General features: G+C 37.6%; 1 protein-coding gene across 1 annotated transcript in view; it reads right to left on the reverse strand.

Moving 5' to 3' along the window:
• Positions 1 to 1,436: 1,436 nt before the first annotated feature.
• The window catches only part of LOC139167259 (galactosylgalactosylxylosylprotein 3-beta-glucuronosyltransferase 1-like), a 74,238-nt gene continuing 59,971 nt past the window's right edge, over positions 1,437 to 15,703 (reverse strand). The window contains exons 4-8 of the mRNA XM_070751708.1: positions 14,233 to 14,381; positions 11,120 to 11,655; positions 8,857 to 9,153; positions 7,404 to 7,508; positions 1,437 to 1,561 (exon numbers count right to left, since the gene is read on the reverse strand). Coding sequence (XP_070607809.1) covers positions 7,422 to 7,508; positions 8,857 to 9,153; positions 11,120 to 11,655; positions 14,233 to 14,344 — 1,032 coding nt within the window. The 5' untranslated portion in view covers positions 14,345 to 14,381 and the 3' untranslated portion in view covers positions 1,437 to 1,561; positions 7,404 to 7,421. The remainder of the gene's footprint in view (positions 1,562 to 7,403; positions 7,509 to 8,856; positions 9,154 to 11,119; positions 11,656 to 14,232; positions 14,382 to 15,703) is intronic.

The following is a 15,703-nucleotide window of genomic DNA, read 5'->3' on the forward strand; positions in this document are numbered from 1 at the left end:
ATAAAAATATTCTCCATAAAAATAGCAGAGAATCCAGGTTAATTCAAATGAAATACAGTAGGCAGACCTATGTTATAAATAAGTCAAGAAATAAAGACATGTTCTGATCTATCTCAGAATCATACTCAGAATTGGCTCAGTTGCTAGAAAAAGTTCTCCTTCAATTTCTTCAGTTGCAAGAACTTAACACATCACAAAACATCAAAAGTATTTTGTCGTTTTTTAAGAGAGCATAGCCCACATTAATTAAAAAAAACCATTTTTTTGTGCTTTTACCAGCCATCACATTTTTGGCCCATATATCTCCACAGTCACTTTCCCATTTGAATTCACACTTGCTGATAACCTATCAACATTGTTATCTACAGATATGATTGTTGATTGCTAATAAGTATTTCTGTTTGCAACTGATGCTCATAATTGATGAATATATTTTTAATCAAAAGTTAGGGATAGTGGCTTTTCCTGTTGTTTGTGAATGTTCGCTTTTCAGTATTACTTCTTATTTTTGCTTCCATCACATCTATTAAGGTAGGAGTCCAAGGCTCAGAATAAGTAAAAATTGTCTATTCACTTCAAGCATGGCTTGGTTGGAGTCTATTATTCCACATAGAGTTGAAATTCATCATGCAGCTGCATTGACAATTTAAGAATATGATAGATATTTACAAAGCTACAAAGACTAAAGAAAAATCTTTCTAGATTGGACCAAAATGTTTCTAGATTGGACCAAAGGAATACAAATTATACTAGTTCCAAAAGTAAAATCGTAACTAGTTCCTGTCTGATATTTTGCCCACAAATTGAGAACGAAGTAGTTGAGTGCTTCTTATTGTCTCTATTTCTCATGACAAAGATATATCTACATAGCCACAGGACATGATGTTGAGTTACTGATGCTGATGTTCTCAAACTTGCTACTTCAGTTTACCATTCAGATTCAAGAGGAACTAGTTGATCTTGGCTTGGATATGAAAAAGGGAGCAGATGCATGTCTCATTATCCTCTAGACGTCTTCATGATCTTCCAAACAAGAATTTCCCCATCCACGTTCTTTCAGAAAACAAACTCCTAAGCCTAAAAGAGGTTTTAAGTAATTCGGAGAGTGACCCTCTCTTTCTTGCAATAGTGTGGAATATTTCATTGGTGGTAGGCAGGAACTAGTTAATTTTGAACTGCTATTCTTTAGAGTAGATTTGCAAAAGCTGATGTCTTAATATATATTGCAAAACAAAGTTTCAAATCTCTGGATTAGCAAAGAGAAATTTTAGTCCAATTAGTCTTTTCTTAACAGTATCCCCAATGGAATGTTTACAAAAATGCTTCTGTTCTTGAAAAATGTCTTCCAACACAGAGATAACAATGAAGAAACAGGTCCTCTTAGTTGGGTTGTGAACGACTAGAATATAGAATATAGAACAATAGAATATTGAATATGACATTGACTTTGTTGCTTTATTCCTTGATTTTAGAGAACTTAGAAGTTGGTAAATGCAGTACAAATGTGGATCTTATTCTTGATTGTTGCATCATATTCCGCTGATCATAGACAAGTTGCTATCTACAAGGTAAACAACAACAAAGGAAATTTTTAAAGGGCATATATAAACATACAAATATATCCTTGGACAGATTCAGCAGAATTTGGAATACAAAAAAATACATAAATTCATGGGAGGGTTTCCACTAGAACAGTATAGTTTTCATCCAAACTACAAACCTCTTCCTCACACAAAAAGGAGAGGATATTCAGAGCTGATTTGCAACAATTTTTCCGATATTAATAATTTTATTTTTATGCCTACCTTCTCACAAGAAGCATAAAGTGATGCACATCTGTTAAAAATTATTACAACAAAACTGTCAATCAGCATATTGAAATTGAAATTAAATGTTGCTCTGGGAGCAGATAATATATGATACATTCAGATTGTCTTTTTCTTAGCAGGCTTAGTCTCTGTACCCTACCCCTTTTTCCTTGCTCAAGAAGTTTACTCTGGTTTGTTGTAGGTCCTTATTTCCCCCCCTGAATATGAAATATTTCTGCTGCATCAATACTGAGAAAAGTGTTGGATAAGGAAATTTCCTTTCTATTTAAGGTGTCTTCATGGGTCAGTTAAGGAGACTGGAGAAAATGAGGATGGAGATGGAATTAGCCATATTTGAGAACATGTTTTCATAAGATACACCTTGATCGTGGCATTATTCTGTCACTTTGGCAGTCTGGTGGAAGATCAAACTGATCTTAAAGGGAAGAGTTGCTTTGCGTTAGAAAATATTTGGGATATCCTATTTGAATACAGTATTCTGGTTCAAATGTAGGAAGAGCCTGAGGGATGTTAGTGACCTACACAACTCTACCTGGTATGCTTCAGGATTTCTTTCTCCCATCTGTCCATGGAGGTATGTGCCTCTATGCATAGTTCCCTCTAAGCTGAGCAGTGAGCAATCGCTCACTTAAAAATCATCATCAACTCAGAGTTTACCAAACCTGCCCAGAAGCCGAGAGGGAAAGAGTGAGAGGGAAAGAGAGAGAGGGGAAGAGAGAAAGAGAGGAAGAGAGAGAAACAGATAGAAAAAAGAGAGGAAGGAAAAGAGAAAGAAAAAGAATGGGAGTAAGGAAGAGAGAAAGAAAATCAAAATCTAGTTTGAAACTAGCTCAACTATTTAAGTGGAATTTTGATATTGATAGAGTTGCCCTATTATGAGCTCACTGTTATAGACACACAGTACAGTATTTTATTTTGAAATTCTCTGATGCAAAACAGGGCGGGTTTTTTATTTGTTTGTTTGTTTGCTTATTTATTTATTTATTTATTATTTCTGTGCTGCCCAGTCCCAAAGAGACTGCCGCTCAGACACTATACTTTTCCGCCCCCCCCCCCCAAAAAAAAAATTAGAGGGAACACTGCCCCTATGACCATGTTTATTTGGCTTCTGGAGACAAGAACATCCCCAGCAACTAAGGTTTTATTTAGTTTTTGTTTTAAGGCTCAGTTACAAATAGTTTTTCATGGGAATTATTGTTCCCATCATTAACCAGTTTCTTCCCCTCAGGAAACAAAAAACCCAAGATTTCCCAGGAAGTATCTATGCAGTGCTGGGAAAACCCTCAAAGGACAGCTGCTAATAATCCAATTTGTTTTAAGTAGTATCAGGCAGAAAACCTAGTCTACCATTTTTCTCATGTGATTAATGAGGCTTTATTTTTACAAATTCATTTAATGATAAGGAGACTTCCTGGAGAAATTTGCATTGCTGATGTATGGTGTTTTTCGCATTTGTTAAGATATGAACTAATCAAGGGCCAGGAGTGGATGTCCTGTTCTTACTCTATAATCCCTTTTCTAGCAGTCTGTAGTCATGTTGGCTTCAAACTGCTGAAGAAAGATGATAGTACAAGTGAAAACATAATGAAGGAATTCTTCCACTGAGCTTTTTTAGAAGTGATGCCATCTCTCATTACTCTGGGGAGTTTCCTTCTTAACAAATTTATTATTTATTTATTAGATTTCTATGCTGCCCTACTCCACAGATTCTGGGCGGCTCACAACAAAATAAATATAATAATACAATATATCAGAAATCTAAATTTAAAATTAGATCTAAAACCCCAATACATTAAAACAATCATCCACATTCATCCCATATACACTGCTCAAAAAATAAAGGGAACACTCAAACAACAGAATATAACTCCAAGTAAATAAAACTTCTGTGAAATCAAACTGTCCACTTAGGAAGCAACATTGATTGACAATCAATTTCACATGCTGTTGTGCACATTCAACTTTGTACAGAACAAAGTATCCAATGAGAATATTTCATTCATTCAGATCTAGGATGTTTTATTTGAGTGTTCCCTTTATTTTTTTGAGCAGTATACATTCCAGTTGATGGCTGGAGCTAGGCATAACATTCAATGGCCCCAAACCTGGCAGCAAAGGTGAGTTTTTAAAGCCTTGTGGAATGCCAAGAGGGTGGGGGCGGTATGAATCCCTGGAGGGAGTTGATTCCAGAGGGCTGGGGCCACCTAGCTGACAGGACATAGAGAAGGCCAACTCTGTGGGACCTAATTGGCCACTGGGATACATGAGGCAAATGGTATCATGGGTGCGAGAAACCATCCATCCAATTTCTGTTCTCATCAATCTGATAAACAATACTGAACAGTCCTAATTGCCAGTTCTAGTTTAAGCAAAACAGTCAAACATGAAACTGTTCAATTTTAAAAATTCCCCTGTTTCACCATTATATTGTAATATTTTTTGAACTACTCTAGCTATACAAGATCCTTGGAATTTTGATTTGGGGGCGAATTAAATGTAAAACTAATGAAATAAATAAAGATGGATAAGTATTTCCATCTACATATTACATCTCAAATAACTTCAAGTCACAAAGACAATGAGTTGAGTCAGGACCAAATGAGATGTACATCTCTACCCCATGTCCAATCAACGAAGCAGTGGAAGTGATGTGCCAGTGCCTGGAGACTGTTAGGGTCTGGATGGGTGTCAACAGACTCAGACTCAACCCTGATAAGATGGAGTGGTTGTGGGTTTTGCCTCCAAGGGACAATTCAATCTGTCCGTCCATTACCTTGGGGCGGGGAATTATTGACACCCTCAGAGAGGGTCTGCGACTTGGATGTCCTCCTCGATCCACAGCTTACATTAGAGAACCATCTTTCAGCCGTGGCAAGGGGGGCGTTTGCCCAGATTCGCGTGGTGCACCAGTTGCGGCCCTGTCTAGACCGGGACTCACTGCTCACAGTCACTCATGCCCTCATCACCTCGAGGTTCGACTACTGTAATGCTCTCTACATGGGGCTACCTCTGAAGAGTGTTCGGAAACTTCAGATTGTGCAGAATGCAGCTGCGAGAGCAATCATGGGCTTCCCTAGGTATGCCCATGTTACACCAACACTCCGCAGTCTGCATTGGTTGCCGATCAGTTTCTGGTCACAATTCAAAGTGTTGGTTATGACCTATAAAGCCCTTCATTGCATCGGACCAGAATATCTCCGGGACCGCCTTCTGCCGCACGAATCCCAGCGACCGGTTAGGTCCCACAGAGTTGGCCTTCTCCGGGTCCCATCGACAAAACAATGTTGTCTGGCGGGACCAAGGGGAAGAGCCTTCTCTGTGGCGGCCCCGACCCTTTGGAATCAACTCCCCCCAGATATCAGAGTTGCCCCCACCCTCCTAGCCTTTCGTAAGCTCCTCAAAACCCACCTCTGCCGTCAGCGTATTAAGACGTAATCTAGAGATTCTCTTACTTTTTTATACTTAGTCTTCAGGAAATGAACTAAATTCATGACAAATCACTTCATGGAAGAGCTATAGCTCAATAGACCAGAATGTGGTTTGCATGTAGGCAATTCAGGTACATTCTTTAACATTGCATTTAAAAACAACAGGTAATAAGTTCACATTCAACCAGAGAGTCATTGTTAATTATGCTAATTAGAATACATAATTCTGGGCTGAATGGTTGAATAGTTTCATTTGATAAAAGGCTCTCCGATATATTCCATGTTTGGCATCTAATATGGATTACTTTAGTTGCTTTTGTTCTTTATTCTAAGCTCATGCTGAACAGATGAATGCAGCTAATTTTTATTTTGCACAGAATTAGAATATTACATTACCAATACCTACTGTAATTAACTAGAGCAGAAGCCTCAATCCCTGCTATTATTGACAGAGAGCCATCTTAGTTTTTAGAGTTGCCAGCCAGTATTTCTCCCTGGATCTTTTAAAATTATTCCTAAAGCTTGCAATACATCCTTTTTGTATTGGGGTTGTGCTGAGTCAGGCTCAGCTTCATAATCAATTACTTCCATCAAGCAAAGAGACTGTCCAAGAAGAATAAACCTGGCAATATATAGACTAACAGAGCTTTATCAGTTCAATTTTCAAAGACTGAAATACAGGGTCTCCCCTACCACCACAAATCCTCTTTTAATTATTTTTTAAAAGGAAATAAAAATAAAAATATTCTAGAAAACAAAAGACCACTTGTGTTGTCTTATTAGAAATAATTGGTTTAAAATTCTTGGTTTTAGACAGGTTTAACTACTAAATGAAATCAAACAATGCCTCTTTTGACTTTAGGGTCTCTAAATTGATTGATTGTGTTTAGGCGATATAAAGAGCTACAAGAAAAACTGGGTAGCACATACTTTGAACTTGATTAACCAAGGAATGATCTATGATGGAAAACTATCCTGATTCTACATTAGCTAGCTCTAGTACTTAGCATTTTAAGTATCTCTATCAACCATTTTGATGTAGTGGCTAGAAACCAGAATGCTGTGAGTTTTAGTACTGCCTTAGACATAAAAGCCAGCTGGATGATTTGGGGCCAATCTCTCTCTGTCTGCCTCTCTCTTTCTCCCTCTCCCACCCCATTCTTACCAGTCTCAGGCAACAAGCCTGTCAATTCCTGTTGCAACCAACCGATCAACACAAATAGTCTCTGCACTTGCAGGAAAAACACCAGGAAAGAAAAAAAGAAGACATTCAATTTTTTAACTCAGAAGACTATTTATAAAATAATTGAAGAAAAGCATATAGCAACAAGCTGTGAAGTGAGGAACAAAATTAATAATGTACTTCAGGGTATTTGGGTACTCTTCAATGCATTTTAATGTATGCTGTAGACAACTTGATGATGGGAAAAACGCTAGATCTCCAAATGAGGTCACCCTGAATGCCTAGCAAGTTCCATGCCCCAAATTATGCAATTTTAAAAAACATTATATTGTATTAATAGTTATTAAAATGTGAACGTGCATGAAATGAAGTAAGATGCTTTTTATTTTCTAGATAGCCCCCGGTCTCTGCATAACTTCTCTAAATTATTTTAAGAAATGAAAAAAATGATTGATTATAACTGCCCGCTTAATCTACTTGTTGATTGCAATTTTATCTGCTGCAGTCTGAAGACTCCTGCTAACTTTTAGACCAAGATAAGTTGAAAACTGCTAGGGAATTCCTGGAAGCTTGACATTCAAACAAATCAATAGACACATAGAAACAATCTTTATTTACACAATATTAAAAAGAAGCACTAAAAAAGCTAAGAAGGGAACAGAAAGACTAGAATACACCTTCTCCAGAAGCCTATGCCCATATAAGCAGGTATTAGCACCAGGCAAACAGTACCCTTATCAAGGAACCCCATGGCTAGGCCTGAATTCTGACTTTATGAGTGAGATTCAAAAGTACATTTTGATAGCATTTCATATAGCATCACAGGCAGACCAGGACAGTAAACCATTCATACATGTGTTGAGGAATCCATCCTGATGCATATTAAATGAACCCTATATTGAAGACGTTTGAAGAGCTACTTACAAATTATAGGAAAATCTTGAGACAGCAAAAAATACTTACAGCAGAAAAAAAAGTTATCTACACTTCTACCCTTAGGTCTGTGAATCCATGTTTGCCTTCATTAACCAGTGTTGGCCTTTCAGTCCTTGTGTGCCAGACCAAAACCTATCAAGAAAATGTAATATTAAATATTAAATTTTAGATATTAAAATTATACAACAACATATAATAGATATCAGCAAACCTCTCTAGTGCATAAGTACACATGCATATGAAATCTCTGAATAAGATTCAAAAGGAATTGCAAGTCTTCTTGGGAGGGTGTATTTACATAATCACACACTTACCTGGTTTATTTTTAGATTGATTATAGATACAGCAGAATCCTATAAAAACAACAAAATATTTTTCGCCACAAATTGAACAAGGCAGAGGGGAATGTGTCTATAGTAGATTACATTCAAAATAGGTAAGAATGGCTAATTGACGCAAGAGGATACGAGGCACAAATGGGGATAGGGAGAAATGTGGAAACTGGGCAGATACTGTAGCTTCACACTGGTTCCTAACTATGTATGTGTCATTTAACACCACCACCCCCAAAAAAATTCCTGTAGTTTTCTTGGCAAAGTTTTTCACAATTCACGTAGAATCATAGAAACATAGAAGATTGATGGCAGAAAAAGACCTCGTGGTCCATTTTGTCTTCCCTTATACTATTTCCTGTACTTTATCTTAGGATGGATATATGTTTATCCCAGGCATGTTTAAATTCAATTACTGTGGATTTACCAATCACATCTGCTGGAAGTTTGTTCTAAGCATCTACTACTGCATCTACTACTCTTTCAGTAAAACAATATTTTCTCACGTTGCTTCTGATCTTTCCCCCAACTAACCTCAGATTATGCCCCCTTGTTCTTGTGTTCACTTTCCTATTAAAAACACCTACCTCCCTGAACTTTATTTAACATATGTAACATATTTAAATGTTTCAATCATATCCCCCTTTCCCTTCTGTCCTCCAGACTATACAGATTGAGTTCACTAAGTCTTTCCTGATAAGTTTTATGCTAAAGACCTTCCACCATTTTTGTAGCCCGTCTTTAGACCCGTTCAATTTGATCAATATCTTTTTGTAGGTGAACATCAATGATCTTCTAGCATTAACCAGTACCAAAAATTGGCTCTTACATGACCTTTAGATGGCAGCCAATACATTCAGAAAAGTCATTTGGATTTTTGCACCTGTTCTCATATCCATGTATTAAAGGTATATATTTTTGTGTGTGTCTGTTTTAATTGCATGTGGACTAGCCTGCTAAATCTCTTACTTCATTTCTCGATTGCATTGTAATAGCTGTTTATATAACATCATAGCTCCAATGTTTTAAGATATCTGCATTAAAATTAATGTAGTTATAATTTATGTAATTGACAACAAAGCAGAGGAATAATGGTTCACTGGGTGGGGGAAAATTATTGTGAATCTCCCACCCACAACTTTGCTAACCTTTGTGCAGTTGGCAGCTTTAGGCTCCAGTCCATCCATTGTCACCAGATCCTTTAATAAACTGGTTTCTTGGTAGCCTCCTTTCACTCCATCCAACTTGAAACTGGCCTGTGGTTTCTCCAAAATCAGTTTTATGCTGATGGCAAAGCCAGCCATGTCGATGGCAAAAGGCCGGTTGGGATCAAACACAGTCTTCCAACCTACAACTTTGCCTGCTGGACTCACTTTGGGAGATTCGTACCTGAGACCACCAACAAAAGCAACTGGCCAGACAGATACCTTCTTTGTATAACGCATCTACTTGTGAAAAAGAAAAAAAGACATGAATACATGAGTCATTCTAATCTTTTTATTATATACTATGAGCCCCTCTTGGTAGGTGTCCAACTTTTTCTTGCAGTAGTTACATATTATCAAATGTTTATTATTTTCTTTCTACTTTTCCATGCCAAATTTTCTGCCTCACTTTCTGCCTTGTCCTTCTGAAGGTCTTTTCTGAAGGAATTCTATCTCCATTTTCTAGATGTGGTTTTAAATATGCCAGGCAAATATCTTGTTTTCCCCCCCCAACACTCCTATCCATATTTTAGAACCGTAACTATAAATGCAACACTCATTCTCTAGCTATAATTACTGGTAGGTTGCACTGGCAGTTAACCAATCATCCATGGACCTATTTCATCTTCACTCATCTGATATCCCGAGTCTGTGGAGAGGGGCGGCATACAAATCTAAATAATAAATTAATAAATAAATAAAATAAATAAATCACATTGATTGGAATTTCTGGCAATTGTGGTCCAGTACAAATACAGGACACCTCTCTGGAAAGGGCTAATATACATTTAGTGCAGTATCAAGTCAGGGTTTCACTGAGAAACTTTCCTAACCTTAATGTGAAATAGCAGTGTTTGAAACCATGATATTCTATATGCAAAGCATAACCATTTCTACTCACCTTCATCCCTTCTTGATATACCTCCCTGTGACTCTTTAAACCATACCTCCCTTTGTATATCAAAAGAATAAAGGATAGAAAACGTAATCATTAATCTGCTTACCATATTTTTTGGAGCATAAGACATACCTTTTTACCCTCAAAAAGAGGAGGAAAACCTGGGTGCCTCATATACACCGAATGTAGCCCACTCTTTGGCTTCTGCCTCTCAGCAATTTACCTCCTTGCAGCAAACAGAACAGAGCCTGTTTAGCCAAGCAACTGATGATCAGTTTCCCGACCCTTAGCCAAGCAACTGATGATCAGTTTCCCGACCCTCCGCTGATTGATGCTGTAGGCAAGCAAGGTGCTGAAACTGAAACTAAAGCTGCAAAGAGGCAAACTGCTGGGAGGTTGAGGTAGAATTTTATTTTCTTGTGCTAATCAGACTGCTGAAACTGGATGCAAGTCAATAATTACAAATGTCAGTAGAATGTTCAAATTATTAGACTTATTTTTTTTTTAAACCTGACATTATTGTTCTAGACAACTTAACAAAATGAAGAAGCTTTTTAAAATAAATGCTTGATCTTAAGGGGCCCAGTGCTTTTGTATCTTCTTTTAAATGGCAGAGAATAACTATACTTTCAGAAAGCCAAATCAATTTTAACAGCATCTGTATAAGTATAGTCTGAAATGTAACAGTATCCTGTTTTAGTATTAAGATAAGGCAGCTGAGTTAAACCCTGACTCAGTCATGTTTGGATTAGATCTATTTAAATAATTGGGAGGAGTTAGTGTGACTACATTTAAGACAACTTTCTGGCATTAATATACTGTCACAATGTAATTGTTTATTCCTTTCCCTAATATTATCAAACCAAATATAGACCTCACAGCTTATGGATTGTTATTTTAGTAGTATTAACAATGCATAGTTGATAGACTGACTTTTATCATGGATTTTATCTGTTATTTATCATTTTATCCTACAATGTTTGATTGTGTATTCACTAAGTGTTTTTATTTGTTTTAGTCTATGACTGTAATAATAAATTTGAATTTGAATATACTGCCATAATGTATATTTCTCCAATTCTTTGCTATTTATATGGGTCAGGCACACATACACAGAAATACACAGCAAACAATGTACATCATCTGTGTTGTTTGCTGAGAGGCAAATTGCTAGGAGGCAGAATTTTTTCCCTTGTTTCCTCCCAAAAAAACTTAAGGTGCATCTTATTCTCCAATACATCTTATACTCTGAAAAATATAGTAAATCATGGGTCAAAAGTGAAGTCATCCAAACTTTGAATGGCATACCTCTTCAAATAGCTCCAGGCTATAGGTGTTGTCATCATCTGCAAAGTATACTACCCCTTCAGGTACTGGCGTGGAGCTAAAACTTTCCCTAAGCCAATGCAGTCCAAGGTTCCTCTGGAATGTGCCCCTGGGAGTGTGAGATGGAATCCAGGACAAGCCTACTTTCAGACTCTTAGGAGTCTCAATGTTCAGGTGAGTAAAATGAATCCCTGCTTTCTCCAGTAGATTGGACACCAGGTTGGTTCTTCTAGGAGAGTCTTCCACCACTACCCAGTGGAGGTTCTGTACATGAAGGAACGTATTCACCAGTCGGGTCAGTTCAGCCTTCTGTACTGGTCGAGTGTATGTAGGTGTGATCACGAATATGGCAGGCAATGTGTCTGACCATGGAGGAGGCCTGGAGTACACATAATTCCGGATTATTTTGGGAGGTGTCCCAACGGCTGGCTGCCGAGTGCATGATGCAATCCCATCCTCCTTCACTAGAGATGTCCCATTGACGAGTGACTTGGCTGTGCCATTTTCATCTGTTTCCTCTAAGGCAAAAGAAGGAGAGGAGAAGGAGGAGAAGAAGGAGGAGAAGGAGGAGGAGGAGGAGAAGAGGGAGAAGGAGGAGGAGGAGAAGGAGAAGGAGGAGAAGAAGAAGAAGATAATACAGCACAAGCCTTCCATCAAAGCAATTCTCTGTGTTTATATCATTTGTTTCTGATTTAAAACTGGCATTCTATTTCCTAATCTTGGACTATCTTTAAAAAAAAATAAAAATAAAGGAAAAACTAAAGACCAAAAAAAAAAAAAAAAGAACACCCCCCCCCCAAAAGTAAAAATAGGGTTTGCATTAAATCGAAATATTTATTGTAATCACAATATCCATAAGAGTTTGCAACTATGAATCACAGAAGCAATATCCAGGAGACTGCTTAAATTTTTTTTCAGTGGGTGCACTGTGAGGTCACACTGACTGTTGTGTCGGGGAGGAAGATATTCTGAACATATTAGTGTTGCCATTATGCAACCCATAAATGCTTTGCCCCCTCCCTGCAGCTGTGGGCGGTTTTGCTACCTTTATAATTGTAATTTAGTTACTTCTTAGGTCCTAAAATTCTTCCTAGTTTCACCTTTGAAAGCAAAACACCCACACTGTGCTCTATGTTGGATAGAATGAAGAAAAGAGAATCTAACTGAAAGCTAGTCTCTGGTGTTGGCTGTGTATTTTTCTGCTGTAGGAAAATTAGAGATTAAAAATATATCTGGATTGCAGTTTGGATTGCAGCTCAGAAATGGAACAGTCATTTAAATGGGGACTTGCTTGTGAATAATAATCTAGTAACGAAGAACAAAAAAGCCTCAGAGGAAATGAATACAAGTTGATTAGTATAAAGTGCCAAAGAATTATCAATGGACATGAGATATATATAATCAAAAAGAAAAAAAATGCTTTGCACTAGTTATATATTACAGATTAATAATGAATTAAATATGAGTGGGCAACAATATCTAGTTGAACTTGACTGATCTCAGAAAAGTTAGGTCTAGATACTTAGAGCAAGTAGGAAATTCCAAACTATTAACTAGTCTGGGAACCAGGAAAGTTTGTCTGTCTGTCTGCCTACTATCCACCTGCCATCTATCTATCTATCTATCTATCTATCTATCTATCTATCTATCTATCTATCTATCTATCTATCTATCTATCTATCTATCAATCAATCTATCTATCTATCTATCTATCTATCTATCTATCATCTATCCATCCATCATCCATCCATCCATCCATCCATGAATTGGGTAATTGTTAACTGTTGAAAATGGCCTCACCTCTTTGCAACTGATTGTTTAATACAATTTAGGAACTATTCAGTTTATTTATTTATTTATTAGATTTGTAGTTCCAAAAGACTCTGGGTTATTTATAATATGTTGTCATGAAAATGAAATACAAACTCAAAACAAAATGGTCTCTGTTGATTCTTTACAGAGAACAAAAAGAGTATAACATAAACACCCTACAAAGGCGTTATAAGTCTATTTTACCACAAGGGCAAAAGGCAAGAATTAGATGAGAAGCATAGAAAAATATCTATGCTGTTTGTCAAGAATCTCTGCTGCTAAAAGATAAGAAATTTTCTTCTCTTTGGTGCTTCAGACTTTATTACAACTTTCCCTGTCTTCAAGATGTAATTTAGATAAAAGCATGTATTTTTACACTCATGTACCCTGTTTTCCCCCAAATAAGACATCCCCTGATAAAAAGCCTGGTCGGGCTTTTGAGTACATGGCAATAAGGCCAAGCACTTATTTCAGAGTTTTTATATATATATATATTCGACATATATATATATTCGACATATATGCCGAGCAGATCAGCTGCTGGGCGGCCGCAGCAGCAGCGAGCAGACGAAGAACGGGGTTTCCCCGCCGCCCACGCAAAGGGGAAACCCCGATTCGGCTCCTCGCTGCGCTGCCGAGCAGATCAGCTGCTGGGCGGCCGAAGGAACCTTCCCTGGGTCTTCCCCGCCGCCCACGCAAACTCCACCATCTGCGCATGCGCGGCCATGAAAAAAAGGGCGCGCATGTGCAGATGGTGTTTTTACTTCTGCAACCCTACATCGCGAAAAATCGATTATCGCGAGGGGTCTTGGAACGGAACCCTCGCGATAATCGAGGGATCACTGTATATACTACTGTATATATACAAGGTCTTATATCTGGGGAAATACGGTACTTCTTAATCTAGCTTTTTATACAAATACAATGAATGTCTGTTAACATTTATTTATAACTGAACTATCTCTACATCCTAGCCAAACTTACTGGCATTTTAAAAAAAACTGGGATATTCTACTACTTAATTACTCAGTATTCTTTCAACACTCCTGAACAGTGGTTGTGTTCAGGAGCATATTTTCTAACAAGAGTTCCTGAATTCATATCTCCAACACAAATCTCCTACATATGTCTTGCACCTGACTCAATGAAGTCTTAACTTTCAGAGAATTATATAAACACTCTTTTTAAAATATCCCGATTTTTATGTAATTGAGTACTGTACTTTTTTTTTGTTGCAAAAGAAAGTTACAAAACCTTTTGTAAGCCAGGATTTATATACTTACTTCTTAGAAGGCTCAGATAGCGGGTGGTTGGATACTGATGCCACAAAGTTAGGAGAAGACCCCATGGCAAAGCAATCAGAAGTGTGGTGAGAAGGTTACGTCTCCTCAGCATGCTGCAGAGAACTTCCACTGATTGGGCATTTCCCTACCTTCCAGAGCAAAGTATGGTTTTTAAAAGTGAGATAACTACAAAATACACAAAATAAAACAGAGTTTTCAGTGGGTTACGTGAAATGGTTCTAACCAGGGGTGGGTTCTAACTTACCTTCCTGCTGCTCCTGGTGCGCTCCACATCTCTGGTATGCACACGTGTCCATGTGAGCGAGATTTTGCTTCTGCACATGCACAGGAAGCAAAATCTCTCGAGGGGATGCACACACATGCGAGATTTGGGCTATTTTTAAAGCTTCCGTGCATAAAGTGTTGGTTATGACCTATAAAGCCCTTCATGGCATTGGACCAGAATATCTCTGAGACCTCCTTCTGCCGCACGAATCCCAGCGACCGGTTAGGTCCCACACAGTTGGCCTTCTCTGGGTCCCGTCAACTAAACAATGTCGTTTGGCGGGACCCAGGAGAAGAGCCTTCTCTGTGGTGGCCCTGACCCTCTGGAACCAGCTCCCCCCAGAGATCAGAATTGCCCCCACCCTCCTTGCCTTTCGTAAGCTCCTTAAAACCCACTTCTGTTGTCAGGCATGGGGGAATTAAAATTTTCCCTTCCCCCTAGGCTTATAGAATTTATACATGGTATGCTTATATGTATGATTGGTTCTTTAAATTGGGGTTTTTAAGATTATTTTTAATATTAGATTTGTTCACACTGTCTTTTTTATTGTTGTTAGCCGCCCCGAGTCTTCGGAGAGGGGCGGCATACAAATCTAATAAATACAAATACAAATACACAGAAGCAAAAAAAAAATCGCCAAAATCTCATGCGCGTCCCCTCGTGAGATTTTGCTTGGATGCCCGCCCATGCCAGAGACAGGGAGCTGCATGCTCAGTTCAATTTTTGTTACCAGTACCACTACCTTTCCCCCTTGATTTGTATTTTGGAAGGTGTTGGTGTTTTAATTTTTAATTTTTTTAAAATTCTTTTTATTTAATTTCTTTTTAAATTCCTTTTTAATGGGCACTTACTAATTAAAAAAGGTTAATAAATATATATGAAAATTGAAATGGAAGAGATGTGGATTAATTTGAAATATTACAGCCTAATTAACTAGAGGCATTTAAAATTTGGATCAGCTTAAAAGACGTTTTAGCGAATAGCATATTAATACAATATAAGAAATCTGAGCAGCTATTTAATATCCATATGTCAAAAGTAAAGGAGGTAGCATTGGATTTGTATACCATAGTTTTTAAAATTGAGTTATTGATGTATTTATACAATTGGATGTTGTTGGGACTTTACATTGTACTGTGATTGGTGAGAAAATTAAAAAAAAATGTGGGTTTTTTTTTTTGCTAC

Source organism: Erythrolamprus reginae, chromosome 4, assembly GCF_031021105.1.
Source record: "Erythrolamprus reginae isolate rEryReg1 chromosome 4, rEryReg1.hap1, whole genome shotgun sequence".
Lineage (NCBI taxonomy): Eukaryota > Metazoa > Chordata > Lepidosauria > Squamata > Dipsadidae > Erythrolamprus > Erythrolamprus reginae.